We start from the raw sequence: 21,400 nt of genomic DNA on the forward strand, positions 1-21,400 counted from the left end.
GTGTTTTTGTTTGTTTACATTCAGTTGGGGTACGTTTTGCATGCAAGGCCTACGGTATTCATGTTAAGGAAGGTTGGTACACCACATTAACTATTGGTTTCACTTTACTTCGCTCTGTGATTGGTCCAGAAAACGCGCACCCCTTTCTCAAGGTTAAACCAATCGCGATTTGGTTGCACCTGCTTTCCCGCGCCTCGGAGAGTTTGATTGTTCTTGCTTCGGTTTCTTAGTGGCTCCTCATGATATCTTTTTGCTGTGATTGGCTATTGGTATTGTTTTGGTTTTGGTTATCCGACACTCGGTTGAAAAGCGCTCTTAGAGTGAGGATCATTCCACTATACACGACGATATCGACTGATACAGGTCTGAAACACTTAAGAATGTCTGTACACTTCGACTTTAGGAGTAAAGTCCCGATTCGCATCTCGCATAATTCTTTTCATTCTGCGACAAAGATATTTTCGATTTAACTAGTCTCTTTTGTTGTGCTGGTGTCAATTGATCTCTTCTATGTTGAAATGGTCCCGCCTCATGCTGATATTAGGGACTTTAAGAAACCACGACGGCGACGCCAAGGAAGACTTCGATTAAAAAATGAATTTCTACTCTTAGTTAGAATTTCAAAAATGGCTGCAGGAGCTTACTGTCTCATACAGCGCCACAGCTCAACTTCAGCATGACGTATAAAGTAGCCGTTGAGTTCCAAATGGAAATTAAAATAATTTGCCGTCGCGGTTTCGGTTCGCAGACGACGCAAATTTTGGCGATTTCACCTTGTTGTTTTGCATAGGACGGCTAAGAAATGTACAAAGTTTCAAAATGCACGTGCTGAGCTATTGTTCTGCCAATTAGATCTCTTGTTTTTCCACGTCCTCGTTGCCGTCGCCGTCGTGGTTTCTTAAGGTCCCTATTTGTGGCACAACAGACAGCACTCATCTATCACTGTGAGTCGTGGTTGATACTTGTGAGTCTCTTTTCTTTACATATTTGTATTAAGACCGCTTTTGTTGGCTGGATGAACAGTGCTGCATCTGCTATTAATAATTGGCCAATGTGTGTGGGAAACTCTTCTTGTTATCATTGAACCGCACGGTGTCTTAGTGAAGACACTAAAGTTTTCTGCTACATAAGGCTGGAATTGCCAAGGCATAGAGACCGCAACAGCAATAAGTGCGTGGCCGATAACGCAAGGGAGTTAGGTGAGTATCTTATTGTCATTTTGGTTAAAAAAGATATCAAGATGTGTAAGTTGATAAAGAATGATGAGAGAACCCTGCTAGAATGATCTGCCGTGATGATTTGTTCGGCGCTTTAAGAGAGATGATAAGGACCTTGAGCAAACCACGACGGCGACGGCAACGAGGACGTGGAAAAACAAAAGATCAAATTGGCAGAACAATAGCTCAGCACGTGCATTTTAAAACTTAGTACATTTCTCTGCCGTCCTTTACAAAACGACAACGTGAATTTACCAAAATTTCTGCGAACCGAAACCGCGACGGCGAATTATTTTAATTTCCACTTGGAACTCAACGCTACTTTTATACGTTATGTTGAGGTTGGGTTGTGGCGCCGTAGGAGACGGTAAACACATGCAGCCATTTTCGAAATTCTAATTAAAATAAGAAATTCATTTTTTAATCGACGTTTTCCTTGGCGTTTCCGTCCTGACTGTTCCAAATATTTCGCTATAACTGAGATATTTCGTCAAATTATCGTTCTAACGTGTCGCTAAAATGTGCGATTTATAGCCTGGGGATAAGACAAGGCTTGACACTGGACGATTATCGTATGCAATACTTTTGCACAACACTTAAGAAAAAGCAGAGAGGCCTTCAGTAGAGTTTCCTTACAAGTCTACCCTCCGTCTGTTTCAGAAAAATCTGCTCCTGAACCATGAAATGACCGATCGCTACAAATATCGCCTCCATTTAAGACTGAACCCCTCTGACTCATGCCATTTCATTCTGCGAACAAATGCAGGTAATTTTCGTTTGCAAGTTACCAAAAAAAAAAGCCGTTTTAGAAAGGATAGAAACAGTTTCTGCTTGATTGGTACTATTATGAGTAAACAACATACCCGAATATTTACGCTGTTCGGACATAGAACTATAAGAGAACTTAAGGTTAGTTTTATTACTAGGAACATTTTATAGAACGGAGTTCTTAGAAATGTAACACTTTTTCATAAAATTGTAGAAACGATTCACCCCCTGTCAGCACAATTTTAATTTCAACTTGGTGGTAAATATTCATTAGGAAACTGCCCAGATTGATTAAAGGAGACGCCGTAAAGGAAAGTAAAAATTCAGAACCCCATGAAATATCGCAAAGTATTGAGCAAAGAAAAGTCCATTGAGTTTGCTTTGATGAATGTTTGATGAATAATTTAGCGTCACATTTGACATGTTTATTCATATCATAGGCACCTGCTGATCTTATGTCAATAGAAGTTCTAACACTGTGAAGTGAGATCACAAACCCGAAGTCACATTTGCAGCAACCTATACAAAAGCTTCTTTGGGTAGATAATCGGCAAGTACACTCAAGTTTGTGGGGATCATGACAAGAGCAAATCTATCAGGAGTTACAGGGAAACAAACTGAGACCCTTACACAATTACGATGCGTGGCAGGTTGGACAGATGAGATACACAAACACTTGATATTTATCTCTGCATTCAACATTTTTGTATCCCTTACTGCATTTCTTGGTAACACTCTAATCCTAGTCGCCCTTCACAAGGAATCTTCCCTTCATCCACCGTCTAAACTCTTGTATCGTTCTTTGGCAACAACTGATCTTTGTGTGGGCCTTATTACCGGACCTAATCACATTGCATATTTACTGTCACTGGTTGACCAGAACTGGCGTTTTTGCCGCTATGCGCTGAGCATGAGTTTCATAGCAGGCCACTCTCTGTCTTCAGTCTCTCTATTAACAATGACCGCTATAAGTGTGGACAGACTTCTCGCCCTGTTGCTGGAGCTGAGATACAGACAAGTTGTAACTGTGAAGCGAACATGTGCGATTGTAATCATCTTGTGGGTTGTGTCAATAGTCGCTGGGGCATCGTACTTTATGAATCACCGTATAGCCATCTGGTATAGTTATATTGTTATACCACTGAGTCTTGCGATAGCAGTGATCTCGTACACAAAAATTTTCCATACTCTACATCAGAGCCATTATCAAGTACAAATTCACATTCTTCAACAACATAGCCAACCACTGAACATGATACGGTACAGAAAGGCAGTGTACAGTGCACTGTGGGTGCAGCTGGCATTAGTCGTTTGCTATCTTCCATACACCATTGCGAGATCGGTTCTTCCTAAGGCTGGACTGTCTCCATCTCAGTTCTTAGTCTGGGGATATACCGCGACTTTAGTTTACGCAAACTCATCGCTCAATCCGTTTCTTTACTGCTGGAAAATTAATGAAATAAGACAAGGAGTAAAAGAGACAATCAGACGGGCACTTTGCTGTCCATGGAGTTAGTCTATACATGATTTGCGACACGATTTGTGACACGATTTGCCTAGCTCTATCCGGATCTCGATCAACTCTACTTTTCTGCACACAAACATCTGGATAAATCTAAATTTTAGAAAAAAAAACCTTTGATTAAATTGTGCGCTGGAAATGTTTAACCATTTTGCATTTGCTCTCTTAGCAGACTAACTTTTTTTATAAGCTGATTAAATTTAAACTGATGGACTGTTAGAGGATTACAACCCTCCTCCCCCATCGACAAAAAAAATTGTGATTAGCTAGAACCGCACTCTGATAAATCCCAGCTGTGCAACAGACCTATGTGTTGTGTGCTCATGTGATTTGTAATTCCATTTACATCTGCCGTAAAACACCGCCGTTTTATTGAATGTTAATTCATTTGGGATAAATTTTAATAACGGTTGAAGAAAATCGGAGGATGTGTGGGCACGGTTGCTCACGAGATTGGGGATGCACGCTAAGGGACCGGTCTTATTTATCGCTTGGGGTCGGGTGGGGGGGGGAGGGAGTCGGGGGAGAGGGGTCGGAGGATTTTGGTCGTGACATGATAGAGTTAAATTGATCTCCCTCTAAGGCTTTATAGTTTTCTTATGATTCCCCCACACTGGCAGTTAATTGGCTGTCAAATTTTTATTTTTCCCCCTTTTATACTCTGTTGCTCCCTCTGTTCCCCTTGAAAACCATGTGATCCGCACAAAATACTCCAACCTCCCCTCCCCCTCCCACCGGGGCTAAGTAATGACTGGCCCTGATTGTCAGTTTGGGTGGGGTGTTCATTTGAAAGGAGGTCCTCTTCCGAGAGTTAATTGTACTCCTCAGGAATAACCAATCTGTAAACCTCTATGCTGGGTAAAACTCAAAGCATCTATTTATTTTGTGAACAGACCATAATTTATACAATTTTTTGTCAGAGTTGCCATACTCATTTTTAAGCTATTATATCAAAAAAGCCTCGACATGCAAAATTACAACTTGAACCGGAAGCAATCCTAGGATGAGCAAGCTTTCCTAAATAGGATGGGTAGGTGAAATACCCATACCAATGACGTTCATCGAAACAACCTTTTTTATGACCATTCCTGCATTTCTTGGCAATACCCTGATCACAGGCAATTCTCCCATTTATCCACCATCCAATTTTTTTGTATCGTTGTCTGGCAACGACTGATACCGAGGGGCTAGTTCTGCGGTAGAAAGTTTCTAATTTTTAAATTAGGTCGTGCTTTTTTTAATCCTTCTCGTTTTAACGCCTTTTCATTATTATTATTATTATTTTAGATAGATAGATAGATAGATAGTTTATTAGAATATCGAACATGGCAGTCCGTAGACTGAATTGCGTTATAATTACTCAGAACTAGGAATAAATACAATTGAAATTATAATAAAACCACAAATGCGAAAAACTCTATATATGAATATGTACAGACTAGTCTAAAAAAAAATTTTATGTACACATACTTGGAATAAAAGTGTTCTTAAAACGATTTGTATGTGTACGGGGCATGGCATAAGCCCTGGAATGTCTTAGATTATATCTGTGTTCTCTCTTAGGAGGTAAGACAGGCACGAGTTTGTGATCCGGGCATGACGTGATAGACTCGAAAAGCTTACTACACAGAGCCACGCGTCTCGCGTGCCAGGTTACAAAGTCGAACCCGGCCAAACATTCGAAATATGACGCATAAGGACAAATGATGGAGAGCGCTCTCTTTTGCACTCATTCAATGTCGTCACTAAGATACTGTGGGAGCGCGTGATGGAAAACTGGCGCACAGTACTCTAAAACAGATCTTATCACGGTGCAATAAATATTTATAATGTCGCTCAGTGGAACGTTTGCGCGCTTTAGAAGAACAATAAAATAAAGGCGCTTGTTCGCTTTCTTAATGCACTCTGAAATATGTTCGTTCCATTTTAAATCTGAGCTAATAGTGACTCCTAGGATTTTTATACTGTTTGATACTGATAGTTCCTTGCCATTGATCACAATTGGTGGAAAATTGTGAGTGTTCCTTTTGAAGTCAATGCGCATCTCCTTGCATTTATCCGCGTTCAGTTCCATCCTATTTTCGATCGACCACCCCTCAACAGCGGAAACTGCGCTTTGTACATCACTGGTCAAACCTCGCGGTATCGTTTGGGCGATAGTTGTGTCGTCTACATACTTCCAAGTGAGCGCGTCGACCTCAAGATCGTTGATCATTAATAAGAACAACCAGGGATCAAGCTTGGTCCCCTGTGGTACCCCGGCGGGGACTGAGCCCCACTCTGACCTGCAGTCTGATGACAACCTGACACGTTGTTTCCTGTCTGACAGAAAATCCAGCACCCAGACGCGAACCCACCGTAGCATGTCCAAGGCTTTGATCTTTCTGGCCAGCAAATTGTGATCAATAAGATCAAAAGCCTTACGATAGTCGAAAAATACCACTCTAACAGCTGCGCCTGTGGCATCAGTGGCTTGTGACCAGTTATGTACCATGGAAATCAAAGCGTACAAGGTGGAGGATCTTGGAATACCGCCATATTGGTTCGGGTCTATGATCTGCAACACCGCTGGACTGACGTATCTGAGTACCACAATATCTTCCGCAACCTTAGAGATAGTGGGCGTCAAGGAGATAGGACACAGGTGCTTAGTAGCATCTACCACGGGTTTTTGCTTAGGGAGAGGCACCACGTCCGCAAGCTTCTAAGAGGCGGGAAGCCTTTGTTCTCTAAAGCTTGCGGTCAGTATAGATGTAATAGATGTAATAGATGTATTATTTTGTCTAATTCAGTGAAACGTATTTCAAAGTTGTTATGCTCAGTTGAGGCGAATAGTTGTCTTAACGTAATTGCTCAGGCGCTTTCGAATTGCTTCTGAGTCATCTCAGTCTGCTACTTAGCTTCTAAACACTGATTGGCTCAGTCGAGTTAAGGATGAATTCATTGTTCAAATCCTTCGAATTGATTTTTCCATCAGAGAACATGACTTCGCAAACAGTATTCTTGCTATAAAGGAAATTAAACGTGTAAATTTCATGATCATTTGTATCCTAGATGATCATTTGTAAATGATCATTTGTATCCTAGAGATACAAATGATCTCTCAATATTTATAGGAAGGAGTGTTTAATTTTTTTTTAACATTTTGCGATATAAAACTTAATGATCTTGAGGAAATCCAAAGTGTTTTAGAAATGAAAATCTTTTTTGGGTTTAAAGAAACTAGTTCATCAAGTTTATGCCTTTTTGCAAATAAATTTGATGCCGATTATGACTCGTATTTGTTGTCACCATTTTTTCCTCCGTTAAAATGAGATAATGGATATTCAGGCTTTTTATTTCGGCGTGCTTCAATCTGCTGACACTCTCGTTCAAAAGGATGGTTAGTTTCTTTTATCAATAAACAGCAAGGTACAAATGGTTAATGTTAAAGTTTCTCTTGAAACTCGTTTTCCAGTCTCAGATTCAGATGTTCCTTGTGATCTGAATCGTGAAATTATGATGCCATCTATGTAATGAATATGTAAATATAATTGAACTCATATAGCTGATTCTAACGTATAAATATCACAATATCACAGCCAGTGAGAACTGCCTTCACCTTAAGAAAAATCTTATTTCAGTCTTTTTAGTTCTTAAAACGAATTATTTGCCTTATATAGGGAAAGAAGGAACAAATGTGTAACCAGGAATTTTTACTTTGTTAACATCTGTTTGTTAGTATTCTACAGGAAAGTTTATTAACTGACGAGGGAATTCCGCCTTAAATTTCCCGCTAAAACGTGCAAATTTTTGTTACACAGGAAGATGTAAGGCTGATTATTGGATCCTTGTCTCACAGTCGTTGTTTCATTAGAGTTAATGATGTTCTAAAGAGACCGTATCAAAGTACATGTAAAGTAAACTTTTTCTTTTAGATATTTGTTAAGTAATTTTACACATTATAGGAAGTAGAATTGTGAATTTCTCTTTTGTCCATACTGACTATGCAAATTAGCTGTAGTCTCTCGAAACAAACACCATAAAAATAATTTAGTCGGTGTGGCCGGAGGCGTCAGACAACTTGACAATTCAATACACATCGTTCAAAACTCCTCTATGGAACAAACTCGACCTAAACACTCGATTACATCTCTTGTTTCTCCTACACTTCTTTTGTGTTCTAGCCCTTTCTTGGGTGCTTTACAACTGAACAGAGCACAGTCAAGGCTTCTCTATTTTTTTTATAATAAAAAATCCGTTAATTTCCCACGCATAACTTTCAATATTCAAAACAATTTATTTCCAGAGCGAACAACAGTGTCGTCAGCATGCTCTATAATCTCATAAAGCAGGCTACAATGAGCCAATCAGAATCCCTGTTAGAATGAGTAATCTGATTGGTTGAAAAGGACTTAATCTGTCAAAAATGTCAAACCATCAAAGCTCACACTTTGCCATAGTTCACAGACTGAAACAGTTCGGAGGGTCGAATTAAACACTGTTGGGTGAAGTATTTTAGTCTTAATACGGAATCTGAAAATGAAATGCGGTCGAATTGTGGCTCCAAAAAACATTTAAGTTTTTTCACATGAAAATCAGAAAACAAACTGCCCCAGGCGTGTGTTTTAAGAATGAACGACAGCCGAATTCACAAAGATTGCTCAAGATGACAGTGCCGTAAAACTCGGCTGCTGTGACTGATCTGGCCTTTCCCTCAACGCGTCGGAAAGGATTTCCGAGCAAGTTCTTAGTTCAGTTCACTCGAAAGACGAACGATGTAATTTCTGAGGCTTGCTTCATTGCAATGTCTGGAGATCGCCATGATGAGTTTTCCGCAATGGACCTCAGCATGATCGCAGTTGCTCTGACACCTTCATGATTTATTTGAGTTTGAACAGTTATGATAGTTTCGTTATATTTTTCATCATTTCTGTTTTGTTCCTTCTTTTTTTTTAACACGAAACTATATATACAATACTGGTGTAATTTTATCATCGTACGTAAGCTTACAATCTAACCGAGCGTGAAAACCTCTAAAACTCGGGCTGTTCGTTTTCTTTTCTCTTTGAGGATTTTCGTCTCTGCTCACACTATGATAGTGTACCTTACGGCGCTTGGCTTTGTTTTACCTTTGTTTGGTTCTTCTATTGCTACTTGCCGGATCGCTTTTACAGAAATTCCACCTTCAGTTAACGAAGAAAAGCTAGAGCGAAGTCCGGGAAATGGTCTGACATAGTACAAATTGACAGATGGCGTGATAGCTTTAGCTCAGCTCTGTGCTCTGTACTCTGATCATGAGAGCACACTATTTCAACCAATGACATCGCGTTGAATTCAAACTTTATTATAGTTTTAGACTAATTGACAGATGATATGATTCATTATGACATTTGACTTGTTTGATAAGATCATCACTGGACGTTGAGTTATCATATGTAAAACTTTGACATGAATATTCATACTATGGACCGATCCTCTGAGATAAAAAGCCTCTCTGCATGTTGAGAGTTATAAGGTACGCTGTAGTGGGAATAATGGCACAAGCAAATCTATCTGCTGATGCCGGAAAACATAACCAAATACTCGCAGAAGTGCAGTGCGTGGTAGGGCGAGCAGAGGAAATACACAAACAGATAATCTTCCTCCCATTAATCAACATTTTTCTGTCCTTTACAGCATTTCTTGGCAATACTCTGATCCTAGTCGCCCTTTATAAGAAATCTTCCCTTCATCCGCCATCCAAACTTCTATATCGTTGTCTGGTAGCGACTGATCTCTGTGTTGGTCTGATTTCAGAGCCATCCGCCGTTATTTATTGGATGTCCTTGCTTTATGAAGATTCGAATCTTTGTCTTTATTCGTATATTACCAATTTTGTTGCAGCTTACACCTTGTCATCAGTTTCTCTATTAACAATGACTGCAATAAGCGTGGACAGACTTCTTGCTCTGTTGTTGAGTTTGAGCTACAGACAAGTTGTAACTTTGAAGCGAACATATCTGTTTCTTATCATACTTTGGATTGTTTCGATCATCGCTGGGACTTCGTACTTTTTCAATTCCATTATACCACTCTGGTATGCCCAAATTGGTATACCACTAAGTCTGGTAACAGCAACATTCTCGTACGCAAAAATTTTTCACCGTTTCCATCATAACCAAAATCAAGTACATGTTCTGCCGCAACAGCCGAGCCAACCAGTTCCCATAAACATGGCTCGATACAGAAAGGCAGTGTACGGTGCGATATGGGTACAGTTGGCATTAGTACTTTGCTATTTACCGTATGGCATCGCCATAGCAGTTTTAAGTGAAGGGAGACTGTCCCTCTCTGAGTTTATAGTCTTGGGATGGACAGAGACCCTGGTCTTCTTAAACTCTTCGTTGAACCCGTTTCTTTATTGTTGGAAGTTTAGAGAAGTGAGACAAGCAGTGAGGGAGACAATCAGACAAACCCCTTGCTGTTCATGGAGTTGACTGTAGTCTGAAAGTATTTTCTGGGAGCATTGTCCGGCCGTTTCAAAAGCAAGCGGCACGGTTGGAATACGTAAACTGCAACTTTATAAAAGGAGGGAAGTATTATCTAGAGAAGTTTTTAATGCACTAGTATCGCAGAGGTCAGTGGTTCGAATCCCGTACAGGCCTGAAAGTTTTTTCAGGTCTGATTTTCACTATTGCTCAAATAGTGCTTTACTGCGAAGGATCGTGCACATATACAGAAGTTCTGTTCTGTTAACTGAAACGGTCAGTTATATTTTAATTTAGAAACATCAACGGAAACGATTGTATTTTACAAATATCTCTGTTAAGTTTATTTGTGTAGCATTCGTATTTTTGATACTGGTCGAAACTATTTTAAGGAACTTCTATTTAATGCATTTTTATAGATCTTCCCCATCGCCAAAAACAATGGGACTAATTTATTTTATGCCTTTCCTGATGTCATGACATTTTCCGTTTCATGTTTCTTCCATTAATTACTTTGTTTTTAGTTTATACATTAAATAAGTTTAGATGGAAATGAATATAAAAAAAGCTACTTGTGAAGTGTATCATTTCTCAACAATAAGAATTACATTCAGGAAAACATAAGCCGTATCCATACCTCTTTTCCTCTTAGCTGTCAATTAATTATGCTCTGGTTTCACTGGAAAACAAATCTCAGGTTCTTGCAGTGAGATGATTCAGCCAAAAAGTTTACCCAAAAGAACTTCTTACTATACAGGAAAGTGTAAAGATAATCAATCAATGAATTTTTATTAAAGTCGTTACCTTATTGTTGCCATTATTTATAAAAAAGGGACCGTGTTTTGGTTAAGGAAACTATAAACACATCTGCTATGTCATCAATTTTCCTCATTTTAGTAAGGGGTTGCAAATTTATTCCTTTACCTATATTGCTGATTTAACTTGTGTGACGTGTTTGCAACCAAATGCCATAAAGACAATTTGGTGGGTGTGAAGGCGCCTTGACAAAAACACGCCTTAAACAGGTGTTCAGGTGACTTCTCCTAACTACGCGACTAGAACATTAACGAAGATCTACTTTCTACATCAATGTGCGGCCTATATGAAATGTGAAATTGGTAAGAATATGACCCATTTCTGAATATTTTCGCTTAGCCTTCAAGGGAGAAGCTCCATAACCCAATTTACTGCGTCAATTTTCGATTCTGATCGGTCAAAGGATCTTCGTGGTATGTTCTTGTAAATATGTTAGTTGATTCGTCATAAACATTTCAGTTTTGTTGAACCAATGCATTCAGTTTCTGTCAGCGTAAAATTTAGACTGAAATATTGCTATTTTTCTTTTTGTCTCTTTCTATTATGAATAAAACCGACAGATGATGTACCATAAGGTGATGACAATGCATCGTTTGTACACACAAAACATTTCAAGTAAACTAAACCCCGCTTTCGTGCGAAACATTCATCACCGGAGATGCGTTGCACTAGACGATTCAACTACTACCGCGCGTACGTAGAGCTGTCTGTAAAAAACTCCCTCCTTCAAAAAAACACATCGTGCACGGATTTTCCAAAGTTCCTAGCGAGTCAATTTCAATAGGCGCTTATTCTAAGAGGGCGCATATTGAAGGCAAAGCGAAAATTGGCAAACTATTCTGACGCTCTCACGAAGGATTAGTATGCGTAATCAAATGGCGACGAGTGAAATTAGAATTAATTTCACGCGCATTTTGTCAAATTTCTGATAATTTCCCGAGCCTTAAGCGGCGGAAATTATCAGAATTTTGACAAAACGCAAGGGAAATTAATTCCTAATTTCACAAGAAAACCATTTGATTACCTTTTAATATCGTGGGTGACAAATTACGTTCACAACGTAATTGTTTTTACTGGTTTATTCTATCGAAAATCGAGAACATGAAGAAGAATATAGTTTTCGTTTAAAGCATACATTATTGTCAAAGTTCGTAATTTTCTGAGTTTCTTCACAAAAAATATCTTTCGAATTCTTCGTGCCTGTTAATAACTTTCGGCCGCTTCTTTTAATTTCGTAACTTCTTCAAGGGTCACCGTCTTCAATCTCGACGCCATCTTGGCTCTGATTGAGATACAAGAGATGTTACCATGGCAATTTTGTAATTTCACATGTGAAATTAAAAATCAACGCCGAAATTTCGCGCCAAAATTAAGGAGTAATTTGTCACCTATGATATTATCGCTCGATACGTCAGCCTCAAAAAACTTTACAGTGGCCTATTTACATTATCAACTCAGCTGATAAAACCAAATTATCTGATTTTACGTTATAGAGTTCTATTAAAGTCAGGAATCATCATCCAATAAAAAATCAAACGGTTCCACAATAGATGGAAGCTATGAAGTCTGCAGTGGACAAGAGTCTTCTTGAAAGAATCGAAAATGCTATTACGGAAACTCATTTTTCTCCCAACCACTTTCTTACTAGGCCCCAATTGCAGCAACAAATAGGAAGCAGCAAATGAAATAATGGAACAATAAAGAACTGTTCCATGCTTAGCGCGCGTTATGGATGCACTTGGTAAGTTTGTAGAGCCCGAGAGAAGCGTAATATTTGCTCGAGGCGCCGCCGAGAGCAACTTTCACTTCTTGATCAATTTTTCTATGTATTCAGTCCAATCGCCACGTTGATTTGTAAGCAGTTACATGGCAACGAATGTAATATCTAGTTTTCGTATCGTTACTGAATTATCTTTCAGTTTATTGGGTAGAATGGCCGGAAAAACACTTATACATTATCATCGAGGCAGCAAAATATGAATGCGAATGCACTTTGAGTAGCCAAGAATAAGAGGCAAATGGCCCTAATAAATATGCCTGCAGGGCATCCAAAAAACTCTATTTCATGGCTTTCCTTAGTCCTACTTAACGTTTGAACAACGTGCTTTTCAAGGGGAATGCACTATCTACAATTGCAACCAAAAATTGGGAATTTTAAGTAAAGGAAGTTTTTGCGCAAGCTTTCTGCATTGAAAAATTGGGAAAAAACCGGTTTTTTCAGAGGGAAACATGTTCCTTATGTGAAGTTAAGAGCGATTTTGAAGTAAGCGAGACTGGCTTCAAAAACGTGAACAACGGAAACTAAAATTGTGGCGTTTTTCCTAATTAATCTCGTCTTTACTTTGTAAATTGGCATAAAAATAACGTCTAACCAGCTGAAATTTAAAATAGTGAGTTGGAAGTGCGTTCAAATACGGCGCATCTCACTTAGTGAAGTAATAAATATAAAGGGCAATTTTCAAGTGAGTTCATATATCAGTAAACTCAATCTTCGATACACTCGTAGCAGGTTCCATTACTCTCACTGCAACGTGTGGTGTTAATTCCAACTTCTAGTGAAGCTTTTAACCCTTTTCGATGATCACTCTTGGTTTGTGATGGGTGGCTTTAATGTCTGTTGTCAACCTACATAACATTTAAAGTAAATTGTTTCGTTTATCGGTATCTCTTAGGCCGAAAGTATTCAGCGCATCAACAAAAACCCAAATTACAAATGAAGGCAAGTAAAAAGAAGACCTCGAAACGATTTAAGACTTCACAATGACTCTATTTCGTTGTATTTGTGATAAATAAGTTCTCAAAAGAACGTTTATCTTGTTTTTTTTCTTTAACAGAAATCTATCAATGCCCACAGCCAGATGAACAGCGCAGAGAAAATTTTTCTTAAGCGCAATCCTTTTCGGCTACATTGATAACTCTAAACTTATCCAGCCGTGTGCCAGCCACACAACGGCTGTCGTTCATTAGAATCAGTTGAAATGATATACTATTGAGCGTAAATGTTAATTTCGGTTTGAAATAATGAGCCAAAATTGAAAGAAATGACGGTAAACGACTTCGATATCACCGTTCAATCGAAGGGTATACAATTTAGAACAGTCATCATCGTCATCATTGCCTTTGCCCCTACTGGAGCATAGGCCACCTACAAGAGCTCTCCAGGTATTCTGGTCCTGGGTTAGTCTCTCAAGTTGTCCGCAGGTGTAACCCATCCCTTTTTATTTCAGTCTCTAGATCGCGTTGCCAGGTGTTTCTTGGGAAGCCTAGCTTTCTCTTTCCCCGTGGGTTCCAGGTAAGGGCTTACGTGTGATACGGTCGTTGGCTTTCGGAGAGTGTGCCCAATCCTTCTACAGCGTCTTTGGAGGATTTCAACTTCTACCGGTTGTAGCTTGGCCCAGAGTTCACTGTTGCTGATAGTTTCAGGCCATCAGGTCCGATGGATTTTTCTAAGGCAGGTGTTGATTAGTGTCTGGATCTTCTTCAGTGTCGCGACCGTGGTTCTCCATGTTTCAGCTCCATGTAGCAGGACAGGTTTTACTGTGGTGTTAAAGATCCTGATTTTGATGTTGATGGTCAGATTGGGTGAGGCCCAAATGTTCTTCATTTGCAGGAAGGCTACTTTCGCTCTGCTAATTGTCACTTTTACTTTTCCTTCTTCTTTTACTTTAACGAATTCTAAACATTGATCAAGTTTCATCTTTGGTTATAAGCTTTTGTCCATGTTGTTTAAGGTCACACTAAAGAGGTTGAAAATTTTTGAATGGTAGTCTCTCATTACTTTCCCCTTTGACCCTTTAACAGTTTATTATATGTATATGGCAATAAAATATAGTCAAATGAAGGTTTTGAGCACAGCCTATGCATCACATTTATGTAATAAAATATTGCTTTGTTCCTAAAACTAGTTTATACGAATAAGAATGAGTTTCTTAACACCAATATAGCTTTTCAAAATGATAGTTTCTAGGCTTAAAAGAGTCGCTTTCCTCATGAACTCGTTATCTGCTGTTTTACGGATACCAAGTTTAACCCTCCTCTCTCTCTCTTCTCTCTCTCTCTCTCTCTCTCTCTCTCTCTCTCTCTCTCTCTCTCTCTCTCTCTCTCTCTCTATTTCTCTCTCTCTCTCTCTCTCTCTCTCTCTCTCTCTCTCTCTCTCTCTCTCACTCTCCCCAGATTCATGGCTGAGTATCTGCTACCTTCTCTCCTCTTCTTTTTTTGATATAAAAATTTCCGATATTTTCCCGTTTTTGCAGTGGAATATATCAGTCTATTTTTCACTTATAATACTTCTATTCAAAGTTACCGACCAATACGAAATCTTTAGTCAGTATATCAATCTAAACACGACCAACGTAGCAAATAATCAATCTTTGGTACACGCATCGAAAAATCACGAAATTAAAAACTTCTGACGGACTTTAAAGGTCTTCAAGTTCTTTTTTATTGCCGTAAAACCCCTCTGGGATCTGTAATATTTTACTTTCCACACCATTTTAATTTTAGAACAAAACTGCGTTCCCACATATAGTATCAACTCGACTTAACAAGTCAAAATTTTTTGAGAGGATCTATTATCTTTTTTCTTTATAAAATCATTATATTTTACTTGAAATTCGTTTTTTCGGTAGGAAAGCTCTGCGATTGTGAAAGAAAACATGTTAAACCTGTTTTTTTTAATTATATGTCACAATTAAACGAATTTATTGCACAAAAACCATTCCGTAGCAAATACCCATTTAACGTAGCAAGTACCCACTTTATGTAGCAAATACCCATTTCTACTTCTTTTGCTCTAGAGAAACATTTTCTTTGGTAAAAGATTAAGTTTTAAGGAACTATTTGGGTATTGAATAAAGGCTGATAATTGGGTATTGCTTAAGAACAATCTATCCCTCTGTATTTTTCAATTTAAAATATAACACGCTTTACCGATAAAAAAGCGTACACGCGCATTTTTGTAAGAAATAGTTTCATTTCCAAATGGCTGAAATATTAAGTAATTAAAAGTGTTGTGGAAAGGATTTTGTTATGTTTATGTAAGTTAAATCATGATACCATCTTAATCTCATAAACGCTGCACTTTACATAGGTAGTTTGAACGACTACGAGCGCTTATTGTGGTGTTACTTTAGATAGCATAACATGCATCAGCAATCAATCCTTATTCAAATCTGAAAGGGAAAAAAATTTTTCCAGTGTTCCCCTTGTTCTGCTTTTACTGCATTTATAACTCTGTTGGAATGTGAAACTTATTCTCTTTTCTAGTGTAGGCCTAATGTTAATTTATATTAACTAATTGAGTTTTAAATCGCGCAAAGCTTTGTTACAATGTAATCTTAGTTTTGATTCATGTTTAAACTTAGTTCAGTTTTAAATGCCCGTACGATTCTATCCATACAAGTTTAGTTGCATTTCTGTAAAAGCCGTTGTTCTGTGCGAAAATAACTCACATTGTGATTTTAGTCTATTTCCAGTCTATGTGTGATACAGCTTTAGATGGACTCATACCTCACAATGTGAGCTTGGTATTCTGTCTAGTTTATGCTTAGTTTAGTTGAGTTTTAAGCGGTACGTATAGCTTTGTCACAATACAAGTTTACTTTTGTCTCTATTGTGTGCTTAAGATCAGTTTTTAATGGATGCATAACTCTGTTACAGTGTGATCTAGTTCTTGTATCCAGTATGCGCCTAGTCCAGTTTAAAATACACACATAACTCTCTAACAATGCAAGCTTAGTTTTACTTCCAGTGTGCGCTAAGTCCAGTGTTAATTGCACACATTACTAAGATACGTCGGGATCTAAGTCTTTCTGGTATACGCCTTGTTCAGTTTTAAAGGTAGGCATTACTCTGTTATAATGTAAACTTAGTGTTGTTTCTAATATACCCTTGATTGAGTTTTAAATGCCTGTAAAACTTAGCTACAACGTGGGCTTAGTTTTGTTTACTGTGCCAATCAAGTTCAGTTTTAACTGCTTGCATAAATCATATACTACAATATGAGTTTAGTTTGTTTCTGGGGTGTATCAAGTTAAGTTTTAAATGAGCTTACAACTCAAATATAAAACGAGCTTAGTTTTGTATGTGCATAACCCAGTTTTAACATCATATGAGCTTAATCAGTTCTGTTTGCCGTCCATGCCTAGTTCAGTTTTAAATGTGAGTATAGCTCAGTTAGAATGTGAGCTTAGTTTTGTATGCAGTGTACTCCTAGTCCAGTTTTAAATTCTTGTGTGTAAGTCAGTTCCAATGCAGGCTTAGTTTCAGGCTTTAGTCTAGTTTCCAACACACTCAGTTTCAGAGGGGCACATACAGTTCATGAGTTCTTTTTCCTGTATGACTGCAACACTTAATAATAACGTACTGCTTGATTCACAATTACTTGTTTTTCGCCTGATGCTTGATTCATTCACTCTTTACATTTCTTTATGGTCTTTATTTGCTACGTGCTATACTTTAGATAGCATTTAGCAAGTGCATAGAAACAGGGCCACAGATAGTCGTATCTAACGAACTTGTTTCCTGTAAGATACATTAAGCAATAAAGTATTAAGAAAAGATAGACGTAGAAAGCTTGTATTTTAGGGCTGATTTTACAGGCTGATAGTAATCGAACGCAGTATTCAACCAACATGGGTATTGGTCATTTATCTTCCTGGGTAAGTGTATTTCCAAGCTGGGCTAGGGAGAAACAACAACAACAACAGGACTACAACAACAACAACACCAGTAACAATATATTTGTTAGCTACTTTACGTTATACAAATTGATATATCATTGGAATTAAAATCCCAATAATAGATCCTTAGTTGGGTTTCATATGGGGTTATAGGCTTCCCCTACCCCTCACCTTGAAAATTAAGTTTCCCGGGAGACCACGTCTCCGATCACGTAAATCACATCTTTGATTGCCGTGTTGCCAGCATGGTTGTCCGGATAGTGTAGTGGTCATCACACCTGAATAGTAACAGGGGGACGTGGGTTCAAATCCCGCTCAGGGCAAATTTTCTTTTCAAACATTTATTCTATATATATTATTATTTATTCTATATATGTTATCTATATATATATAAGCGAAATAGGCAACGTAGGATCCAGGACAGTGCTCGAGAATGAAGGAGCGATTATAGAAGCAAATGGACTACTCAAGTTACGCACATATGGATTTTAATACAGCCTGTTTCGTAGACCAACAAAAGTTGATCCACTCATCAGTCAAACTCCATACACACTGAGGCATCGTGACGGTTAACTCTAACTCAGCAACGTGATCACATGACATTGTTTAAAAAATTCAAATCTTGAAAACCATGCGCGCGCCGATAATAGCGTTAAGAATACTTGAGAATATTTTCGCCGATGTCTACAATTGGATATTATTTCACTTCGCTTGTTTAAAGAGGCTTCATGTGGATAAGACAAGATAAAAAATTTCTCAGTGAGGCATAAATTGCAACGTTCTGTGGCATTGGAATATGCTCTAGCCCTAGCAATAATTTTCCATGAAATCGAATAGTCTTCCCTCTTCTCCTTGAGTTTCCACAGGTACTTGCTCAGCTCTGTGTCATTTCGCCGTCTCTCGTGGTTGAACGACATTCGGTGGTTGCGCCATCTAGTCTTAAAATCTGTCGCTGTGAGGCCAACCTACGTTTCAGTTTCCTCCCTGGTAGCGACTGTGGTTTGGTAGACAACCTCGCTTTGCAAACATTCCCCTCCTAAAGGGCATTCGTTTTCGTTCCTGCAGTTGCACAATCTTTGGGGGCGGCTATCTTCGGATATTTTTGCGTTCCTGATTGTGGCTTTGTTATGCCCGTCTATGGTCTGTTTCATATTGGGTGTGCATGAGTAGCTCAGTTTAATGGTGTTTCTATTAAAAATTTTCCTCAGTTTGTGGGTGACTGGAAAGCACTTGTCAATAAGGTTAATAAACGCTCTGCCAATGTTGGTCTTGACGTTTCTGTTAAATGGCGGGTTAAACCAAATTATGTTTCTTCGCCTTTTGGTTTGGTATTGCGGTCGGTGCGGTTCCGTTTCAGTGAAGTGCAGCTTGTATGTGTAGCCACTCTTGTGTAACGCGTCTTGGTAGGGAGGTGCGGCTTTGTTAAACATGTCTTCGTCGGAGGAGATTTCATAAAGTCTTTTATTAACTGCTTCGGGGATGTTTCGTAGTATGCAAGGTGGGTGGTTAGACTTGCTGTGTACGTATAGAGGGGTAGTTGCTGGTTTTGAATAGAGTCCGAATCTGCCGGTAGTCGGGTCAAGCGTTACATTGAGAAAGTTGATGATTTTCTTGTTTGCCTCGATGGTAATTCTAAGGTTATTTTGGGAAAATATCGTACAAATCTGTTTTTTTAATTCTCTCCACTTTATGGGGCGTCTGGTTTATAACTGTAAGGCCGTCGTCACGGTAAAGTCCGATGTTAATTTCTGGTATAGTCGCAAGCTGTGATAGGGGATAGCAGCCGACTAGTTCACATGTCTCCGCTCCATCATAACTTCCCATGGTGACGTCGAAAAGGCCGTTGGAATTTTTCTTCTGCCATGGGATCTCATTGCTAAATAGTAGTGATTCTTTAGCAAGTAGGACGATTTGGCAATCATCTGGGGAGATGTTCGTGTAGTTAGACGCGAAGTCGAGGGCACGTCCGAGTAGGTCTTTCGTTTTTGAGGGGTAGAATTCTACAACATCGAAGCTGATGAAAGCAGATTCGCATTTATTTGGTAAGTTCTTGAACCACTGCAGAACAGAGGATGTGTTCTTCCATTGATTAACGCCTGTTGCATTTACAAGTTTCTGGTTAATATTTTCGAGAATTTTCTTGCTTATTTTTCCAATTTCCTGTTTTGATGGGTTGATCAAACGACAAGTGGGTCGGTTTAAAAAATTGTCTTTATGGTCTTTAAGTGTTACGAACACTTCTCTCTGGGCGGTAACTTCGACCCGATCGTCAATACCTAGTTTCTAGTTTTCAAGACCAACATTGGCAGAGCGTTTATCTAGTTTTTCTAGTTTCTATTAACTGACATTCTGATTAAAAAGGATGGTTAGTTTTTTTTATCAATAAACAGCAACATACAGATGATTTATGTGAAAGTTTCTCGTGAAACTCGTTTTTAGTGTCTTTTAGACTCAGATGTTCCTTGTGCCTAGTATCGTGAAATGATGAGGTCATCTTTATAACGAATGTGTAACTAAACTCATATAGCTGATTCAGAATGAAGTTTCTCGATCCTAACTTATAAATATCACTGCCAGTCATGTCACCGTTAATTTTCGCTCTTCCAGCATTCGTATTTTTATGTCTTTCCATATCGACAAAACAACAAGACGAAGTTCTTTTGAAGTCTTTCTTGCTTTGTTTAAGGGCCTCCTTTTCAGCTTCTTTCACTGATTATCTGTTTTTCAAGTTAAAGGATCAAGCTGTGAATGAATAGAGAGTGATTGTTATTGATTATTATTGATTTTCATGGAATTAGAGAATATTCCTTGAAAATACTTTCATTTCTTCCTTAACTAAGCTTTATTTACGTTCGAATATAAATTGCAGATTCTTGCAATAAGAAGATTATTCACCCCAAATATTTACTTAACAGAACTAAGTAATACATAGACAGGTAAAAACGAGCGATAAATATCCCGACGTTTCGGCGACTTCATGACGCCATTATCAAGGGTACAAATGAAAATAAAATTAACAAATGCGAGTTCAAGAGTTACAACTAATTTACATAGGGGAGGTAGCTACACAAATACTTTAGCACGGATAGAATCCGTTTGTACGTTCAAACTCGGTGTTAATTGTTTGATGTAAAGCATCTCGTTGACAAGACAATCGAATTTGTTCATGCACTTCTTGAGAACTTTCAAACAGCTAAGAAAGTCCTCAGGGACAGCACCTGTGTGGTCGTTGTCGTAGTGCTCGCGTACTGAAGATGACGTGCTCTTATGGCTATCCACGCGGGCATATAAATGCCCGCGTGTGTAACCAACATAGCTCCCTGTATCGCACAGGTTACATTTAAATTGGTACACTACGCACTGTTGATTAACCAGTTGGTAATGGCGTCATGAAGTCGCCGAAACGTCGGGATATTATATCGCTCGTTTTTACCTGTCTACGTATTACTAAATCTTTCTTAATAAGAACTAAGTAGGCTGATTAATCGATTCTTTATCTGGCAGTCGTCGTTTCATCAGAAGTCATAATGTTCTAAAGAGGCCGCAATAATTTTAAACTAAACAAACCTTGATAGGTATTGTTAAGTCATCGATTTTATTCATTTTAGGTAATAAAATTGCACATATCTCCCTTGTCAATATTGACGGATTAAATCAGGTGAAATCTCCCGGAAAAAACGTTGTAAAGATAATTTGGTCGGTGTGAAGGCGTTTTACAGCTTGACAAAACGCATCGTTCCAAACTCCTCCAAGGAATAAACGGGACTTTAAAAGCTGTTCAAGTGACTTATTTTCAGTAAACGTTTATTTTTGTGTCCAAAGCACGTAATGTTTACAGATCTATGTAGGTGGTATGTGCGGATGCGATGTGCTTCTTTCATGTTTATGTACGTGCACCTCTGAATGCTAATTACATAGGTTGTGCAACATTTTCACTAAGAAGAAAGA

The 21,400-nt window shown here is 38.6% G+C and overlaps 2 protein-coding genes across 3 annotated transcripts; both read left to right on the forward strand.

Annotated features, from left to right (window-relative positions):
- Positions 1–184: 184 nt before the first annotated feature.
- LOC111320987 (adenosine receptor A3-like) lies at positions 185–5,003 on the forward strand. 2 transcript variants are annotated; one of them, XM_022923742.2, is made up of 3 exons: positions 185–1,199; positions 1,878–1,983; positions 2,426–5,003. In XM_022923742.2, exon 3 carries the CDS (start codon positions 2,563–2,565, stop codon positions 3,499–3,501), a length of 939 nt encoding a protein of 312 aa, XP_022779477.2. In that variant the 5' UTR covers positions 185–1,199; positions 1,878–1,983; positions 2,426–2,562; the 3' UTR covers positions 3,502–5,003. The 2 variants fall into 2 exon arrangements, with proteins under 2 accessions (XP_022779477.2, XP_022779478.2); XM_022923743.2 differs by lacking the exon at positions 1,878–1,983 and having other exon boundaries at positions 186–1,199.
- Positions 5,004–9,023: 4,020 nt separating this feature from the next.
- LOC148728442 (adenosine receptor A2a-like) lies at positions 9,024–10,709 on the forward strand. Its single transcript, XM_088724833.1, has one exon. It carries the CDS (start codon positions 9,024–9,026, stop codon positions 9,963–9,965), a length of 942 nt encoding a protein of 313 aa, XP_088580959.1. The 3' UTR covers positions 9,966–10,709.
- The last annotated feature ends 10,691 nt before the right edge of the window (positions 10,710–21,400 follow it).

Source organism: Stylophora pistillata, chromosome 6 (genome assembly GCF_964205215.1).
Source record: "Stylophora pistillata chromosome 6, jaStyPist1.2, whole genome shotgun sequence".
Lineage (NCBI taxonomy): Eukaryota > Metazoa > Cnidaria > Anthozoa > Scleractinia > Pocilloporidae > Stylophora > Stylophora pistillata.